At 46.0% G+C, this 17,145-nt stretch overlaps 7 protein-coding genes across 10 annotated transcripts; 2 read left to right on the plus strand and 5 right to left on the minus strand.

Annotated features, from left to right (window-relative positions):
• Positions 1-213: 213 nt before the first annotated feature.
• Positions 214-2,237, plus strand: Hibch (3-hydroxyisobutyryl-CoA hydrolase). 3 transcript variants are annotated; one of them, XM_065865726.2, is made up of 4 exons: positions 214-368; positions 434-1,318; positions 1,509-1,777; positions 2,035-2,237. In XM_065865726.2, the coding sequence occupies exons 1-4, from the start codon at positions 366-368 to the stop codon at positions 2,039-2,041; spliced, it is 1,164 nt and encodes a 387-aa protein (XP_065721798.2). In that variant the 5' UTR covers positions 214-365; the 3' UTR covers positions 2,042-2,237. The 3 variants fall into 3 exon arrangements, with proteins under 3 accessions (XP_065721798.2, XP_065721799.1, XP_065721800.2); XM_065865728.2 differs by having other exon boundaries at positions 234-368; positions 437-1,318; XM_065865727.2 differs by having other exon boundaries at positions 1,509-2,237.
• On the minus strand, positions 2,095-4,669 carry Cog2 (conserved oligomeric Golgi complex subunit 2). The gene is made up of 4 exons (XM_017069932.4): positions 4,466-4,669; positions 3,341-4,411; positions 2,598-3,283; positions 2,095-2,537 (listed from the first exon to the last, which is right to left on the minus strand). The coding sequence occupies exons 1-4, from the start codon at positions 4,556-4,558 to the stop codon at positions 2,255-2,257; spliced, it is 2,133 nt and encodes a 710-aa protein (XP_016925421.4). The 5' UTR covers positions 4,559-4,669; the 3' UTR covers positions 2,095-2,254.
• A 1,621-nt stretch (positions 4,670-6,290) lies between these two features.
• Positions 6,291-7,434, plus strand: Trax (Translin associated factor X). Its single transcript, XM_017069931.4, has 2 exons — positions 6,291-7,110; positions 7,168-7,434. Exons 1-2 carry the CDS (start codon positions 6,392-6,394, stop codon positions 7,349-7,351), a joined length of 903 nt encoding a protein of 300 aa, XP_016925420.4. The 5' UTR covers positions 6,291-6,391; the 3' UTR covers positions 7,352-7,434.
• On the minus strand, positions 7,355-8,451 carry LOC108006406 (aprataxin and PNK-like factor). The gene is made up of 3 exons (XM_017069929.4): positions 7,940-8,451; positions 7,718-7,881; positions 7,355-7,663 (listed from the first exon to the last, which is right to left on the minus strand). Exons 1-3 carry the CDS (start codon positions 8,377-8,379, stop codon positions 7,449-7,451), a joined length of 819 nt encoding a protein of 272 aa, XP_016925418.4. The 5' UTR covers positions 8,380-8,451; the 3' UTR covers positions 7,355-7,448.
• A 121-nt stretch (positions 8,452-8,572) lies between these two features.
• LOC108006405 (colorectal mutant cancer protein) lies at positions 8,573-12,512 on the minus strand. 2 transcript variants are annotated; one of them, XM_036817397.3, is made up of 7 exons: positions 12,027-12,512; positions 11,002-11,251; positions 10,612-10,944; positions 10,414-10,553; positions 10,055-10,356; positions 9,283-9,993; positions 8,573-9,223 (listed from the first exon to the last, which is right to left on the minus strand). In XM_036817397.3, exons 1-7 carry the CDS (start codon positions 12,315-12,317, stop codon positions 9,091-9,093), a joined length of 2,160 nt encoding a protein of 719 aa, XP_036673292.3. In that variant the 5' UTR covers positions 12,318-12,512; the 3' UTR covers positions 8,573-9,090. The 2 variants fall into 2 exon arrangements, with proteins under 2 accessions (XP_036673292.3, XP_065721256.2); XM_065865184.2 differs by lacking the exon at positions 12,027-12,512 and adding an exon at positions 11,319-11,569.
• A 157-nt stretch (positions 12,513-12,669) lies between these two features.
• Positions 12,670-14,906, minus strand: LOC108006393 (coiled-coil domain-containing protein 149). Its single transcript, XM_065865185.2, has 6 exons — positions 14,582-14,906; positions 13,942-14,526; positions 13,773-13,880; positions 13,623-13,710; positions 13,420-13,558; positions 12,670-13,365 (listed from the first exon to the last, which is right to left on the minus strand). Exons 1-6 carry the CDS (start codon positions 14,651-14,653, stop codon positions 12,795-12,797), a joined length of 1,563 nt encoding a protein of 520 aa, XP_065721257.2. The 5' UTR covers positions 14,654-14,906; the 3' UTR covers positions 12,670-12,794.
• Positions 14,907-15,818: 912 nt separating this feature from the next.
• Positions 15,819-17,055, minus strand: LOC108011593 (copper homeostasis protein cutC homolog). Its single transcript, XM_017076761.4, has one exon. It carries the CDS (start codon positions 17,038-17,040, stop codon positions 16,111-16,113), a length of 930 nt encoding a protein of 309 aa, XP_016932250.4. The 5' UTR covers positions 17,041-17,055; the 3' UTR covers positions 15,819-16,110.
• Positions 17,056-17,145: the final 90 nt, after the last annotated feature.

Raw genomic sequence — 17,145 nt, forward strand, 5'->3', positions numbered from 1 at the left:
TACTTAAAATGATTTAAACAATTTTAAAATTAAGCACAAAAAATAATTTTTAAAAATTATATTATTAAGTCAAGATATAATGTTCAAAAGCTAAAGGCCATAGCTTAATGTGCTCATTAAATTACTTCTAGATCTAACAAAATAAAATTCATATTCTAGTTTCGCTTCCGCAATACTTTTTCAAATTTTTAGAGACTAAGCCATTTCCGGGAAAACCGTTTGCTGGAACACCCTGCCCCACTTCCGGCATGTGGGCGGTCTGGCAACCCCCGACAAGAACAACCAGCTGTGCGGGTGCTAAAATTCTATTGCGCAACGCCAAAATCCTAAACACAACGCCACACAGCGACTGACAGCCATTCAAAATGGTAAGTAATGCAAATTCGTGCAAATCGAAGCGCTTAACTATTCGAAAACAATTCCCCGCCGACAGCAGGGCCCAATTCAAAGGTTGGTGTACACATTCGGTCATCGCACCTGCAGCCAATTGCCGCTGATCGGCGGAGCAGCGATATCCAACACGAAACCACCTGTAATGGACCTCTCCGTCCGCCAATCCTCCTCCTCCGTGCTGGCCACGGAGTCCTCCAACAAGGGAATGATCATCCTGAACCGTCCCAAGGCTCTGAACGCTATTAACCTGGAGATGGTGCGAAAGATCTACAAGCATCTGAAGAAGTGCGAGAAGTCCAAGTCGCTGCTGATCATCAAGGGCACGGGCGAGAAGGCCTTCTGCGCCGGCGGAGATGTGCGCGCCCTGGTCGAGGCAGGCCCCTCCGACGAGTCGAAGAGCTTCTTCCGCGAGGAGTATAGCACGAACGCCCTGATCGGTAACTACAAGATACCCTACATCGCCATCATTGACGGCATCACCATGGGCGGCGGTGTGGGTCTCAGTGTCCACGGCAAGTACCGTGTGGCCACCGATCGGACGCTGTTCGCCATGCCTGAGACGGCGATTGGTCTGTTCCCCGACGTGGGCGGCTCCTACTTCCTGCCTCGCCTGCAGGGAAAACTGGGTCTCTACCTGGGACTGACTGGATACCGGTTGCGCGGCGGCGATGTCTTCTACTCGGGCATAGCTACGCACTACTGCGAGAGCAGCAAGATCCCTGATCTCGAGACGGCGCTGCTCAACTGCCCGGATGCAGATGATGTGCCCGAGCTGCTGCAGAAGTTCCATTCCACACCGGAGAAACCTTTCTCGCTACAGCCCGTCCTGGAGCAGATCAACAAGAACTTTTCGGCGGGTTCGGTGGAGGGCATTCTGGAGAACCTGCAGAACGATGGCAGCGAGTGGGCCAAGAAGACGCTGGAGGTGAGGGCGGTTCACGGTTCACGTAGTGATAAGCACACAATCGAATGTTAATTGGTTGGGCCAATCAAATCTTGGCGCGCTTTTAGCGCCTTTATATTTGATCCGTTCCCAGCCAATTAGCGGTGTTTAAGCTGCGGCACGACTTTACTTAACTGGCACGAAAAAATTATAGCTTGTTTGTCTATTTTAGACCCTCTGCAAGGTGTCGCCCACCTCGATGAAGGTCACGTTCCGCCAGCTGGAGCTCGGCTCCCAGCTGTCTCTGGCCCAATGTCTCATTATGGAGTACCGTCTGGCCGTGCGACACTTGGAGCGCAGCGACTTCAAGGAGGGAGTGCGCGCCCTGCTCATCGACAAGGACCAGAAGCCCCAGTGGCAGCCAACTAAGCTGGCCGATGTCACCGAGGAGCATGTGCAATGGTTCTTCCGCAAGCTGCCGGACACCGAGGAACTCAAACTGTAATGTAGCAGGCCTAGTTTTGTTTTGGTTTGAGCCTGCCCATCCTGTTTGTCTTCCGTTATGCCGCTCATTTTATATATACACACTCCCGAACACCTCTGTATATATCTATGCTAGCTTGAGTTATGTTATGCATGGTTCCTTGCCTGCCGTTTTTGCAATATTCGTTATATTTACCCCTACCGTTCAAAGGCCACCGTTTGACGAGCTCTGTTGCTTAATTATCCGCAATCTCTTCTCTGTTTCATTCCAACAGCGACTAACTTCGAGGGAAAGTCTCTGCCATCGCCTGTATTTACCAATAACAATCGTGAAATTCAATGCATTTAAATATATGATAAACATATATGCCTATATATATTATATACAATTCGTAGTCCTAATACAATCATTCATTGTGCCTAAAGAATCGTTAGAATTCATTTAAAAAGAATAAAGTGAAGTGTATGTGTTTAATAACTGTTTGTTGGTAGCGTCTAAGCATTGTTATCCTTTAGCTTGATGCTATCCTCCACCATATTGGTCAACTCGACCAGCTTGTCGATCTGCGTAGGCTGGAAGTTCAGTTTGCCGAGCTCCTGCTTCCAGGATGTGACATCCACACGAAGCTGGACGCGAATCTTATCATCGTCTGACATGACAGCTGAATTTCCTGCCGAGAGCGAGGCAGATCCGCCACTCTTTACATTTCGAAGACGGCGCAAGGACTCTTCAGTTTTCTGCACCGATGTGAGCACATCACTCACCACATTAAAGTACCTGCGATTGAAATAGGATCAGAGAGAGACTCATACTAAATGAACAATCATTCCCACTTACGCTTTGGTTATGTGACTAGCAACCTCCGACAAGATCTGCTCCACCACTAGTGTGCCAAGTTGGGACTCATTCTGCTGGGCAAACGCCTTCAGCGGCCGAAGCATTTGCTCCACGTAGCCGGAGCAGCGGGAGGGAACCTCTCGATTGGTCTTGCGATACAATCGCGGCAAATCGTTCACCTGGCGCACATTGTCCGTTTCACATTCTCCGATCAGCAACTCCACCAAGGTCTTTTGGATGCTGGTCAAATGAGCGCCCAGCGTGTCGGCCAGAGCGGCCATGGATTTGGCTAGGACATCGTTAAAAATTTTTGTACGCTGCTCAGCGGGCACGGACTGAACAATCAATTGCTGTAGCTCCGGCAGATAAGCGTCCAGTTTGCGAATATCTGCGTGCAGGGCAATAAGCAACTGATGTCGAGTGTAGGACTTTGCGAAGTTGCTGCCCTTGGACACAGTAATGGCATCCGTGATCCAGCGCGAGAGACGCAGAACTATCTGCACATTAAGCTTATAGAACTTGGGAAACACTTCCGGCAGGTAAACTCCCTCGGCCCAGCACCGTGACATGGCCTCCCTGGCGGCATTGAATGGCATTAATTTGTAGTCCTTATCACCAAGATTGCTTTTCAAAGTGTCGTCCTGCAGCACAGGCTCCAACTTTGCTTCAAAGTGACCAGCAATTTCCTAGAAGAATTTCTGATGAAAACTGAATTTTAATTGAAAAATATATTCATACTATACCTGAAAGCATATTTGGAAGTAAACTGGTAGATTCCACCGGGCCTCAAAGCTCTTTGTCTGCTTGTGCTGCCGATAGAATGTGACCGCCTGCTCCCCGGAGCTAGTCAACAACTCCTCTATTTTCCCAAGAAAGTCGCGGGTGCACTTGTATTTTACATAGAACACCTCCGAGTTGCCCGGTGCAAATATAGAGTTCATGTGGAGCTCAAGACGCGTCTCCACATCGGCCCAGTAGCTGTTGACCACGAAGTTGAAGCCGGGAAACTTGTCGGAGTAGAGCGTAAGTCGCAGCAGATCTGTCATGTGGAGCGATATAAAGTTGAGGATCTTGCTGTAGATGCCAGCCAGGCCCTGTGGCGAGTTCTGCAGCTGTTGTTCACCGATAACTCCGGTCATGTAAGGTGCCACCACATCCTCGCGGAATACGCGCTCCGCCTGACCACAGGCATTCAGGGTTATATAGATGCGCAGGCAGCGCTCTAAATGTTCCGGTGCGGAGTTGCGGGCCTGGCTCAGGGCATCATTGAAGAAGCGTCGGAGATGCTGATGAAGTTGATCCTCCAGCTGCTGGATTTTGCCCTGCTGTTCGGCATTTAAGTGCTTGGAGCAGTGTTTTTCGTGGAACTTCAACTGAATCAGGTCCAGAGCAGCTCGTTCCAGGTCAACCGCCTTGATTGGCTGCTCTCCACTGAGCTTCCGGTCGATTAGGTCTTGGAGTTTGCTGATGGTCTCGTACACCTTCTTCAGGCTCTGCAAGCCCCGCTTAAACTCCCGCAGCTGGCGCTTCTCCTCCAACTGGGCCCGCAGCTCGGTGACGTTCTCGTCGATCAGACCGTGGATGCTCTCAATATCGCTGCGGAACTGCTCCAGCGGCTGCTGTATGGACTCTATGTTCTGATCCAAGCCCACCAGGTTGGCGCTCAGGTTCACGAAGTCGGCGTAGTCTTCGTTGATCAGATCGATCATAGCCGCCCGCAGACCTTTAAGGTAAAGACCCAGGTTGTCCCGCAGCTGCTCCAGACTTGGTGCATTGCGATTCTTGTGCAGAAACTCGTCCACTGAAAAGTTGGCCTGTTGGAAAGAATATTTTAACAGCGGAACACAAATCTGACCGGGATTACTCACCTTCATAAACTCATTCTTGTCGAAGCACAGCTTCTCCGCGGTGCTGGTGGATCCGGCGGCCAGGTGCGTCGACTTCTTGACGGAATCATGCATGGCCTGAGCCGGAAAATGTATTTAATAATTGATTAAACAAATTCTATTGCCACGAAAGTAGAGCTGTAGGGATGTGAAAAATATATTTAAAAAAATACTCGATATATCGATTATTTTTGATAAGTATCTTATCCCGCCAAATCCGATAAATATTGAGTATTGAAGTTAAAGTTTATTTAAATTGCATTTTAATAATGAAAACAATAAAATTGAATTTTTTAATAAATTAATAATGAAACTTTATTAAATTGCATTTCATGAAACTTTATTAAATTGCCTTTTAATCATGAAACTTTATTAAATTGCATTTTGATCATGAAACTTTATTAAATGGCATTTTAATCATGAAACTTTATTAAATTGCATTTTGATCATGAAACTTTATTAAATTGCATTTTGATCATGAAACTTTATTAAATTGCATTTTAATCATGAAACTTTATTAAATTGCATTTTAATCATGAAACTTTATTAAATTGCATTTTGATCATGAAACTTTATTAAATTGCATTTTAATCAAGAAACTTTATTAAATTGCATTTTAATCATGAAACTTTATTAAATTGCATTTTAATCAAGAAACTTTATTAAATTACATTTTGATCATGAAACTTTATTAAATTGCATTTTAATCAAGAAACTTTATTAAATTGCATTTTGATCATGAAACTTTATTAAATTGCATTTTAATAATGAAACTTTATTAAATTGCATTTTGATCATGAAACTTTATTAAATTGCATTTTAATCATGAAACTTTATTAAATTGCATTTTGATCATGAAACTTTATTAAATTGCATTTTGATCATGAAACTTTATTAAATTGCATTTTAATCATGAAACTTTATTAAATTGCATTTTGATCATGAAACTTTATTAAATTGCATTTTAATCAAGAAACTTTATTAAATTGCATTTTGATCATGAAACTTTATTAAATTGCATTTTAATCAAGAAACTTAATTAAATTGCATTTTAATAATGAAACTTTATTAAATTGCATTTTGATCATGAAACTTTATTAAAGTGCATTTTAATCATGAAACTTTATTAAATTGCATTTTAATCATGAAACTTTATTAAATTGCATTTTGATCATGAAACTTTAATAAATTGCATTTTGATCATGAAACTTTATTAAATTGCATTTTAATCATGAAACTTTATTAAATTGCATTTTGATCATGAAACTTTATTAAATTGCATTTTGATCATGAAACATTATTAAATTGCATTTTGATCATGAAACTTTATTAAATTGCATTTTGATCATGAAACTTTATTAAATTGCATTTTGATCATAAAACTTTGTTAAATTGCATTTTAATCATGAAACTTTATTAAATTGCATTTTGATCATAAAACTTTGTTAAATTGCATTTTAATCATGAAACTTTATTAAATTGCATTTTAATCATGAAACTTTATTAAATTTGATCATGAAACGTATTTATATTTAATAATGAAACGTATTTAAATTACATTTTAATCATGAAACGTATTTTCTATTTAAATTGCATTTTAATAATGAAACGTATTTAAATTTAATAATGAAACGTATTTAAATTGCATTTTAATATGAAACGTATTTAAATTTAATAATGAAACGTATTTAAATTGCAATTTAATAAAAAAAACATATTTAAATTAACATATTTTACTTTGATTTCGGCCTATGTCGACGTATTTTTTTATAGATATATCGATATTTTGATATATAGATTTATCAACATCCCTATTTGTTTACAAAAAAAGAAGCGAATAAAGCCGGGGAAAAGGCTTTTTATCTTTTTAAAGGGGAATAACTCACAAAGCCAAGTAAACCCTTTATCATGCCCAAGAACGGAGGTACCGGCCACCGCAACAACGCGCCCAGAAAGCGCCAAACGCCAGCGGTGCAACTGGATGAGGAGAATCCCATTGTCCAGGCCTTTCGGAACTATTCCAACGAACTGACCATGAAACACGATCGCCACGAGCGGATCGTCAAGCTGAGTCGCGACATTACCATCGAGTCCAAGCGGATCATCTTTCTGCTGCACTCCATCGACTCGCGCAAGCAGAACAAGGAGAAGGTCCTGGAGGAGGCCCGCCAGCGCCTGACCAAGCTAATCGAGGTGAACTTTAGGGCTGTGGCTCTGGAGCTGCGCGACCAGGATGTCTACCAATTTCGCGCCGCCTACTCGCCGGGATTGCAGGAGTTCATTGAAGCGTACACCTACATGGAGTACCTCTGCTATGAGGATGGAGAGGGTGAGAACGAAGCCAAGAGCGTCTCCGACTGGCAGGCCATCCAGTCGGTGATGCAGTACGTCGAGGAGAGCAGCAAGCCCAAGGGAGAGCCAATCGAAGGCGAAGAAATGGAGGTGGTTCCTCTGGAAGAAAAGGAAAGCCCCAAGAAATTCCAGTTCTTTGTGGACCCCACTGAATACATACTGGGTCTCTCCGATCTCACTGGGGAACTCATGCGCCGCTGCATAAATTCGCTGGGCAGTGGCGATACCGACACCTGTTTGGAGACCTGCAAGACCTTGCAGCACTTCTACACTGGGTAGGATAAATAGGTGCCCTTAAAATGTTCCTTACTAATCACCCCTTTTTCCTTTAGATACATCAGTCTGAACTGCCAAAGGGCCCGGGAACTATGGCGCAAGATCACCACCATGAGGCAGAGTGTGTTGAAGGCCGAGAATGTCTGCTATAATGTAAAAGTTCGCGGTGGAGAGGCTGCCAAATGGGGAGCCACGTTTGACCAAAAGCCAGCTGAAGATGTCGACGAAGGCTTCTACTAGAAATAAGTTTACAACAATGGAATATATATATATTGAATAAACTATTTGGTAAATGAAGCTTATAAATCTAAGTTAACAACGAATTCGAATGGTTGGTTTAATCATAATCATCACTGTTTATGCGTTGGCTTTCAAACTCCAGCTCATCATCCTCATCTTCGTCAATATCTGCGCCAGGACGATAGTCAGCATCTTCGTCATTGTCGCCTCCGAACGGGTCCTCCTCTTCCTCTTCCGTTCCAGAGTCCTGATTATTCTGAATCTGGGCTCGTCGTTGGCGCAGACGATTGCTAATGTTCTGCGCGGAATTGACTAGACTGATCTTTAGCCAATTTGAAGCGGGTGCAAAGGAAGCGTCCTACCTACAATCCGCCGGATGAGAATGCTGCTGAAAGTGGACTGGATTACGGCGATAGCAGGCGTTGCCAAAGGGACAAGCGGGAGTTCCGAGCGGCGGCTCTGGGAAGTTTGGACGACGATAGTCCTGGTCTCCTGGATGAGCTTCTGCACTTCGATGAGCTGGGTTTCGTCTGGCATTGGAATAAATCATTACATTTGATGAGTTGAAAATGGGCCATTTGACATTACCTGTAGCATCGGATTCCGAAGCGGCAAGAAATCCGGGTGCTGCTCGAGGAGACTGAAGAGTCAACGGCGGCCTGTCCATTGGAACTAGTGGGTTCGGTCTTTACCACCGCCGCTGCAGGTGGGTTTCCATTGGCGGTTGGTTCTGTTCTCACCGGGATTGTAGAACCACTGCTAGTGGGTTCAACAGCGGGTTCATCTGCTTCCTCAACGGGCTCTGCTTTAACCTGAACAGGAGTATCGGGATTGGGTTCCGCTTTAATGGAAACCCCAGGCTCCTCGGATTTTACGCGCTTGCTTGTGCTGCTTTCTGCCTCAGGATTTTCATCACCACTGTTTGTGGCTTCTGTGGGGGATTTTCTTTTATTCCCGCCATCTTCTACGGATCCATTGCTTTCCTCCACCTTAATGACCACATTTTCTATTTCGTCTGAGACACTCATTTTAAAGAAATTAACTTAGCATCAATTTTCAAAACATTCGTATTTCACAATATCGCAGTTCTAATTGATTTTGGTACTTTGCAGCACTAAACCGTGAAATAGAGATGGGACTTTTTTAAATTTTCGATTTCACTAGCTCATCTATAGGTTCTTGGCGCCAGTTTTGAATTCGAGCCTTAAACAAACTCAATAATTAGTTTCAGTAGACATGTTATAATTTGTACAATTTTAAATACATATTGAATTCATATAACAAGCAAAATGCGAATACATTGTATAAATATAGGATCCCGTGTACGCGTCGTGAGTAACTAACTCCTTAGTTTGCCTAGTCGTATGTGTAATGTATATGTAATTGCTTGTGGCCCAGATACGGATGCTCCAATCCCACGTTTGGAGCCTTGCTCATGGCACCTCTGAATATGTATGTATGTAGTTGAGTATGTAGTTGCTGTAGCCTGATCCGCGAGGCAAGGACACACTCGTCCCAGCCCCAGCCGGCTACAAGTTAATCGCATGGCACATTCGTGATACTGTCTTGTTCATGTCGGGTCCAGGAGCGACTGTTGGGCGGGCAGATGGGCATTGCATTGAGGATAAATTAAGCGATATGATCGAGAGGGAAAGATCTTTTGCGGGATATGTGACAAGCGCGCCCTCTTTACGTCCTGTTGATTAGCCCTCCTGGATGGTCGTCATGAGTCGTCACACCTACAGAGTCGTCTCAGGAACATGACTGTGGCCCTGTTCGTAGTCCAGTCGCAGGTCAACGATCTTCTGCTCCAGCTTCCTTATGCGCTGCTGGTACTTGCGCTTGCTTTGCTCCAACATTTGTCCCAGGTTGCTAATGGAGATAGAAGAACCATTTATCCAACTTATCGTACTGATAAGAAATAATCTTACTGGTTGGATTTCTGCAACTCGCGCACATTTTGATGCAGTTGCTCGTACTTCTCGTCGGAGGCCTTCTGCGAGGCGGTGACGTTGGCCAACAGCGTCTGGATGCGACTCTTAAGCTCTGTTTCCCGAGTCAAGGCCTCGACCAACTGCTGCTCCGTGAGGGCCGCGTGCTCCGCTTCCGAGTAGGAGACCCGATTGCTGGCCTGCAGCTGCTTCAAGGCTTCATGGAGTATGCCTACTCGCTCGTTGGCGTTCTGCCGCTCCTGCTCAGCCTCATCCATCTTCGACTTCAGCTGAAGATTCGCGTCGCGCAGCTCAAGCAGTTCCTGCATGATCACTGCCGTCTCCAGGTCGATGGGTGACTTCTTGTCGTCGCTTCGAAGCTCGTGCTCCTTCTCCAAGGCCAGTCGTTTCCTCTCGTATATGTCGCTGAAGGGCGACTCTAGACTGACGATGGTGTGCTGGACAGTCGATCGGCGTCCCTTTAGCTTGGAGACGTGGTAGCGCAGACGATTGTCGTCGTCGGCACACCAGGAGCGTCCAATCTTTGGGGCATCCTCGGGACCCAGGTTGATGTTGTGCTGCCACGGTCCCAGACTATTTTCACAGACCTTCTTCTCGCTGTCCAGGCGGGCAAGCAGGTGCCTGGCCACCGCCTCCACGGATCGGCGACTCTCCTCCGCGGCCGCTGATTTCTCCCCAAGCAGAGCCAACCTGAAAGGGATTTTGTGTAGAAGAGGGGATACAGAACAAGGATCATCCTAGCCAGACTTACTTGCTCTCTAGCAGAGCCAGCATTACGTCGTATGCTTCGATTGCGCGATCGCTGCAGTTTAGCGCCAGCTGAAGGGCAACCGCATTGGACTCGTATTTGCCGCATAGCAGATACAAGTGCTCCGTGTGCTCTTTGCATTCGTCCAGGGTCAGTGCCAACATGGTGTTTCGCATTTCCAAGTGTTCAACTCGCCGCTGAAATCGCTCCAGTTCCTTGCTCAGCTGCAGGGGCTCCATAAAGCTTTCCATGAACAGGTTTTGTTCCTTCAGCTCACACACCAAATGTTCCACCAGGTTAATGTGCTGAAAGGGAAGAATTTTTAAATTAGTTGGTTAGGAGGAAGAAGCTGGTCAGCTTACTTCGTTGCTTAAGGATGTATGCTGTTCGTGGGATGGATCTTCACCGGATTCATGTTTGCTGGCGCAACGCAACTTGACCCGTTCTGCCATTTTCGGCACGGCGGGAACACGTTTCTGCGGGCTGGTCAAGGAAACACAAGCTGCAAGAAACCCATTGTTGTTAGTCACGTTTTTCATCAGGACCTGGATCTGTTATACCATTCAAATCATTGAGGCGCTGTCCGCTCTCATTGACCTCCGTTTCGCAGCCAAAAAAGGCCACCTTGGTCTGCTCCTCGACCACGGCTGCATCCTTGGTGGAAATCTCGGACTGAAGCAGGGCGATTTGCGCCCTCAAGTGCAGTACCTCCTCCTGCAGTGCCTCCATTTGTCCCTTATGGCTGAGTTCCTGCGGCATGCGGCCAATGTTGCCCACGCTGGTGGTGCTGCAGGCGCCCTCGAAATCCTCCAGTGGTTCCGTCTGGCACTCGGCGTCGGGATTGGTGAGGTTTAGCTCAGAGTTGTACACAGAACCCTCTTGAAAGCTCAGTTCTGGAAGGAAAATCGGGGATTAGGAATTTGCTTGAATCATTTAGCACTTCTACTCACCACTACCCTCGGGCTCTTGTTCCTCCATGATAATGTGATCCTGCTTGCTACGCAGTTTTTTGCTCAACTCCGCAATGACGCAGTGCATCTCGGTGATGCGGCATTCGTGTGCCTGACTGACCACCTCCAGCCGCTTGTGACATATCTCCCGCTCTGTGTTGCTCTCCGTGAGCTGTCTTTCAGCCTGCTGAAGGCGCTGGGTAAGTTCGCGCACCCGGTTTTCCAGCTGCTGCACCGACAGTTGCTCAACCTGTGGATGAATCGAAAGGAAAGAGGCTAATTAGAAGTTTCTAGATGGCTATCCTCGAGGTCATCACGTTTATGGGTCGCCTGGCCAGTGGATGGGCCATCAGTGTGTACTCCCAGCTGCGCCTCTTGTCGCTGGGCACCGACGGCGTGTCGCTGCAGCACAGGCAGCTCAGGCTGCGCGGAAGCAGTTGCTCCGATATCATGGTCCAGTGGAAAATTTCGACTGGCGATTACGTCGTCATCCAACCGCGGGTGCATCCGCGCTCTCCGCCGCTGCAACTTGACCCTCAGCCTTCGACACGCATCTGCGCACTGGGAGCCATCCGAATTCCAAGACCCCCACAAAATCAACACTTTGAAAATGGGCACTTGTAGAATTTTTGGGATTTCAAATAAATTTACAGATATTTGGGAACATACAAAAGAACCATAGCTCTATTTGAAGGTCCCAAAAAAAGTCTCACCCTACATTTATTTAAATAATTTAAAATCAATTTTAAATATTACAAAAAACAAACTATCTATAATCTATATTTCTAGGGAAATACAATTAAAATAATTCCAGGTTTTAGGTAAAAATCTTAAAAAGGTTAAATATATTTTCAATTAAATTCTTTTTAAAATGTATTCCTTTAAAATAGCGGAATGCAAACAAAACAAGAATTATATATTTTCATACAAAATTTTCAAATAAAAAATAAAGATTGTTTAAAACTCGAAATTAAATAAATGTTTTTTAGCTAAATCCTTTTTCTCAGTGTAGCCCCATCACTCACTTTGTTGACAATGTCTAGCGTGGAGCAGCTGGAGATATTGTTGTCGCTCTCGGTGGTGTCCCGCTGCGTGTGCTCCGGGGAGTCCAGGTCGCAGGACCCCACCAAGTGCCTGGCACCAGGTCCTCCTCCTCGCGGCGAGATGCTCCCGAAGACATACTCGAAATCCTCGCCAGCGGCGCTGCCGGAGTGCTTGCCCTGGAACCCACTGGAGTCCCGCTGCTTGCCACTCCGACGCGGCACATCCGTAGCGGCTATCTTGGCCACCCGGGCCACCTGCACATCGTTGGACATCCTGGCTGGGATGGGCGGCTGCTCCCGACTAGAATTGGCCTGCTTTGGCCCGCTTGGTGATTACTTTTGATTGCTGCTCCATTCCCGCACTTTGTGGCACTGGGTTAACTCTACATGGCACTTCCTGGACGTGTCCTAAGGCATTTTTAATTCATAAACTCGAAACTTTAGTTAGTCGCGATGTTTATTGCATTCTTATCAGAAAATGTATACCCAGACTGGGATGTTTATGTGTGGGTTTATGCTAGCGCTATGCAACACTCTATTCGATTATTAATCGATAGCACACGTTTATTGGGCGCGTAATTTAAGCTTCTAAACTTTAATACATACAATTTATAGAATTGAATAGTTTCCTGTTTTATAATCTGGTTTTATTGTACGCTGTTGCGGTAATATACATATATATTATATCTCTTGTCAACACTGCGATATGCTTCCATCTATTTGGGAGTCCTCAATTGCACTAGTATTTCTCTAAGGAATAGCAGACAGATTTTCGGCCCTTATCGTGACCATAGCCTCGTAATCCCGCATGTCCAGTTCGTGGAGAGCCTTCTGCACCAGAGTGGCCAGGTGAGGCGGCAGGTCCTTCAGATCCTCCATCCGTTCCCGGGCCACAGCACTGGATATTCGTGGTGTGCCGGTACATCGACTGCTCAGACCGCAATTGCCTGAATCCGTGGTGGCGGACGAAGACTTTTGGAAGTCATCGGGCTGCACATCGACCTCGTACACAGAGGAATCCACTGACTCGGTCGAAAGCGAGGACATTCCATCGTCGGAGTGCAGGGCCTCAGCCGACTTGGGCTTTCTAGAATCTCCAGGATCTGGTGTAATGGCGACGCCTTCGTTGTCTGGAGCAATGGACGGAGTACTGCTGATGTCGACATCATCAACCATGGCGGCGCAATAACCATTGAGGAGCAGCTGGGAGGGAGCATAGCCGTACTCCTCGTCCTCCTCCTGACCCTCTGAGTTATCTTCGGTTCCGGAGAGAAGCTGCTGCCACCGCTGTTCCAGCTCCGTCATCTTGCCAGCCAGTATTCTGTGGAATATTTTATACAATATGTATTTTGATTTGGAAACCATGTTTTCCTACTTGTTGGTCTTCTTCTGGTGAGTCAGGGCTAAATTCTTATCGTTTAAGTTGTCCAGCAGAGCCAGACACAAGGATTTTAGGTCGCTTAAGCTCTCTGTTTTTTGAGGCAGATCGATGCCACTCTCCAGGATTGTTTTAACTATAAGAAGGTTGGAATTAAATAGGGTTAGAAGCTGGTCTCTTGATATTATAATAATATTCACCTTGTCGGGGGCTTAGTATGGTATCTTCATTTGTGCTACCACCTCCAAGTTTTACAATACCCTTCTTCCTTTTTGCATCCAACATGGTCTGAATATATATACAAAATGTACATCAATCTGTTAACCATTTTTAAAAGTCTAGTATAGTACCTTGTACTTAGTAATGCTCTGTTTGGTCAGTTCCAGTTCGCTGTCTTGGATCTTCACACGTTCATGCAGGTACTTGTTCTCCAGCAAAACACCATCGATGTCCAAAAGCTATATAATTAAGGATAAATAACTAAATAACAAAAAACACCCTTTAACACCCCTAACTCACTCTAGGATGCGTTTTCTTAGCCCTGAGGGCCACAAAGAGCTCGTGGTTCAGGCGATGGGCCTTACACTTGTAGGCATCCCGCTCGGTGATCAGCTCCTCCTTCTCATCGATGACCGCCTTGAGATCAAAGGCCAGCTGGGCATTCCGCTTCTTGAGCCCCTCCAGGTGACAAATGAAGTTGGCCCGTTCTCGGCGCCACTGCAGCTCCTCCTTGTTGCGGGCGGCATTCTCACTGGCCATCGCCTGGACCCGCGACTTGTTGCTGGCCTCCGTTTCGCGGAGTAGTTCCATGTCGCCCTGGAGCTCGTTGAGCCGCTGCCTCAGGGCCTCCACCTCAGTGCTGAGCTTAAGATTTTGCTCCCGCGTCTCATGGAGCAGGGCGGCCAAACTGGAGTTCTCGCTGAGGGCTCCACATCCGCCGACGGCCAACAGTTCACTGTTGCTTTTCAGCGCCGAGTAGCGCAGCTGCAGGGTCTCTGCCACCAGCTTGTACTGGTCACGTTCCACGCGAAACTGCTCCAGCTCTTGGCGCAGGATCCTCAGGGCCTCCACTTTGCTCTGCAGTTTCCTGTGCACCGCCGAGGTCTGCAAGGGTGGGTCACATAAGTTACTTGGTTAGTTGGGGGTAGTCCAGACTCACCTCCACATTGTACGTGGCCATGGCCATATGTTGGCCGAATCCATGGTGACTTGCCACATCGTCCAAGTCCATGACGAATATTGAGGTTTGCTTTTCGATTCCCAAGCTTTGGATGTTGACATTGACAGTGAATGGAAATTAGGGGCTGCCTTCAGCCAGCTGTATCACAATTTCTCGGCCTCTAAGGACACCATTCTGGCCAAACACACAGCTCGAGTGAATCAATTTTTACAGGCGCCTGCGCGCTAAGCCCCAAAAGGTATGCTACATGTGATTGCAATTCGATTCATATCGATAAGGTTTTCGGTCTGTACTTCAAATAAATACTCTTGCCTACATTTTTATTTTCTAGTTCCAATTTAAGCCCTTCAATAACAATAAAAAAATAACAAAATTTGAACTTACTCCATTTTATCAGTATAATTTATAAGTTAGTTGGGACTTGAACTCTCTCTAGGCTCAAACCCAAATTTCAATAAATTACAATTTGTTTGGGTATGTTTTTTAAATCTTTAAATGTTATATTTAGGGAGACAGGTAGGGATTTTCGGGGTAAATAAGTGTAATATGAGACTTAACAACTTTATGCTCACGACAAGGTTTCTGACGCTTGAACATTCCACTTAGCACTCGTCTGCAAACTGATTTTACATCTGCAATTCTAGCTGTTTTAAAGTCCAGCTTTTCGACCAACTTGAAGATGCATTTTACTTTAAAGATACTTAAATTGTGAAGTAGATATATCTACAGCTACCATTGGCACATACCTTTAAAAATGATCTCCTCGTTTCGATCGAACATTGGTATTATTTCGTCCCTAAGCTCCTGGCCACCTTTCTGCCGTTTAAAACCTTTCTTGAGAGAGCTAAGCAATGTGTGGGATTTCCTGTGTATTTCCGCCCAGTCCTGGGCTTTTTCTTCTTTCTGTGTCGTGATGTGAGACTTGCATTGCGTCCAACATATCTCCCGAATGTTGGTCACCTTGCAGGTCTTACGAAGATGACACTGCCTTTTATCCGAAAGATTTTTTCGCCTTTTGTCGGAAGAGCCCAAAAATGTATTGGGAACATTACAGATAATCTTATATTCCTTACCCCACTTGCTTTTCTTGATCTTTATCCTCCAGTAGCGTCTTCATAGTTTGATCATTTTTCTTGAGACGTGCAATTAAATTTTGATTGGTTGCCACCAGCTTCTTTGTGCCACAAATATGGTTATATAGCTCAAGACTGTAGGATTCTATTCTGCGCAATATATTTTCCACATTGTCCAGGTGATGATTAAAGTAATGTAGCCTCAAAGCAGATGGGCTATCTATTGTTTCCACAATCATGTCGTCGGAGTGCAATGTCTACCGAATAATCTTTGTTTCGATTATTTTTAAGATTTAGAATTTTAGGGATAAGACTACTTAAGTAGTAACAACAGCTACTAGCTATTTACAAATTATATAGACGAAACTGGAGTTCACAGACAGTCAAGGAATAAAAGTTGGGCTTAGGGTTAGGGTAAGAACTATTTGGAGATCTTCAGCGGCAGCTCATGGCATTCGCGATGGTGACCATCTTGCGCACCACATTGGCATTGGTTCCAAAGTACGGGTCCACGTCCTGTTTGCCCATGGTCACGTCGCACTCCATGCGCGTGGTGGTTGGAGCCACATAATCCTCGCCGGCCGTGTCCTGGGCGGAGGCGTGAAACTCCTGGCAGCGACTGACCGTAAGGATCTCCTCCAGGTTGGACACCTTGATGCCAGCGCCGGGCATCACAATGAAGTCCCTGTGGTGCTTGGCTATCAGCTGCGCCAGGCAATCCAGACCATTGGCGGCCGAGGGACGGAATCCGCTGCTCAGCAGCCGCTTGAAGCCCAGTTCCCTTAGCAGCTCAACGTTCTCATCCATGCTCTTCTGGTCGGTGAGGTCGAAGGCGCGGTGAAAGGTCACCGGCAGGCCTCCCGACTCCAGCATCACATGCCGGCACTGGTCCACATTGATACTGCGATCCGGATTCAGGGATCCAAAAACGAAGCCATCGGCACCGTTCTCCCGCAGCAGCTCCATGTCTGTTAGCACGGCGCACATCTCCTCGTCGCTGTAGACAAAGTCCGTGCCTCGCCGGGGTCTCAGCATGCAGTAAATGGGCAGGGTGAGGGTTTCCTTCAGGGTTTTCAGAGTGCCCACACTGGGGGTCAAGCCACCTTCGCCCAGGGCCGAGCAGAGCTCAATCCGCGCAGCCCCGCCAGCTTCGGCGGCAAAAGCAGATCGTATGGAGTCCACGCAGACCTCCAGCTTGATGTCGTGGCTGGCCATTTCGCTTGTCAGTGATAAAAGTCCAGGTAAACAATAATAAACAAATTTCAAGTGTAATTCTGCTGGTGGTGGACGCAGACCGATAACAATCAGCTGTTCACAGCCGTGCCAGCACCAAAGCCCACCGATAGCCAGCCCCAGAACGAACATATCGCTGGCAAACCAGTGTTAAGCAATGTTGGCGTGCCTAACATCGATTACCAATGCTTTGAAAACATCGATGACATTCGATGTTAACATTCGATGTTTCTCCAC

Source organism: Drosophila suzukii, chromosome 3, assembly GCF_043229965.1.
Source record: "Drosophila suzukii chromosome 3, CBGP_Dsuzu_IsoJpt1.0, whole genome shotgun sequence".
NCBI lineage: Eukaryota > Metazoa > Arthropoda > Insecta > Diptera > Drosophilidae > Drosophila > Drosophila suzukii.

Bases quoted from the DNA above. Each gene is read 5' to 3' on its own strand.
- Hibch (XM_065865726.2), top strand. The intron at 1,319-1,508 runs GTGAGGGCGGTT...TGTCTATTTTAG, and splicing joins GGGCCAAGAAGACGCTGGAG to ACCCTCTGCAAGGTGTCGCC.
- Cog2 (XM_017069932.4), bottom strand. From the start codon at position 4,558: ATGCATGATTCCGTCAAGAAGTCGACGCACCTGGCCGCCGGATCCACC. The intron at 4,412-4,465 runs GTGAGTAATCCC...TCTTTCCAACAG, and splicing joins ACAAGAATGAGTTTATGAAG to GCCAACTTTTCAGTGGACGA. The intron at 2,538-2,597 runs GTAAGTGGGAAT...TTTCAATCGCAG, and splicing joins GCTAGTCACATAACCAAAGC to GTACTTTAATGTGGTGAGTG.
- Trax (XM_017069931.4), top strand. From the start codon at position 6,392: ATGCCCAAGAACGGAGGTACCGGCCACCGCAACAACGCGCCCAGAAAG. The intron at 7,111-7,167 runs GTAGGATAAATA...TTTTTCCTTTAG, and splicing joins TTGCAGCACTTCTACACTGG to ATACATCAGTCTGAACTGCC.
- LOC108006406 (XM_017069929.4), bottom strand. From the start codon at position 8,379: ATGAGTGTCTCAGACGAAATAGAAAATGTGGTCATTAAGGTGGAGGAA. The intron at 7,882-7,939 runs GTAATGTCAAAT...TTCCAATGCCAG, and splicing joins TTCGGAATCCGATGCTACAG to ACGAAACCCAGCTCATCGAA. The intron at 7,664-7,717 runs GTAGGTAGGACG...AGATCAGTCTAG, and splicing joins GCATTCTCATCCGGCGGATT to TCAATTCCGCGCAGAACATT.
- LOC108006405 (XM_036817397.3), bottom strand. From the start codon at position 12,317: ATGTCCAACGATGTGCAGGTGGCCCGGGTGGCCAAGATAGCCGCTACG. The intron at 11,252-12,026 runs GTGAGTGATGGG...ATTCATCCACAG, and splicing joins CGCTAGACATTGTCAACAAA to GTTGAGCAACTGTCGGTGCA. The intron at 9,994-10,054 runs GTAAGTCTGGCT...AATCCCTTTCAG, and splicing joins CTGGCTCTGCTAGAGAGCAA to GTTGGCTCTGCTTGGGGAGA.
- LOC108006393 (XM_065865185.2), bottom strand. From the start codon at position 14,653: ATGGACTTGGACGATGTGGCAAGTCACCATGGATTCGGCCAACATATG. The intron at 14,527-14,581 runs GTGAGTCTGGAC...CCACCCTTGCAG, and splicing joins TGGCCACGTACAATGTGGAG to ACCTCGGCGGTGCACAGGAA. The intron at 13,711-13,772 runs GTACTATACTAG...ATATATATTCAG, and splicing joins AGAGCATTACTAAGTACAAG to ACCATGTTGGATGCAAAAAG.
- LOC108011593 (XM_017076761.4), bottom strand. From the start codon at position 17,040: ATGTTCGTTCTGGGGCTGGCTATCGGTGGGCTTTGGTGCTGGCACGGC.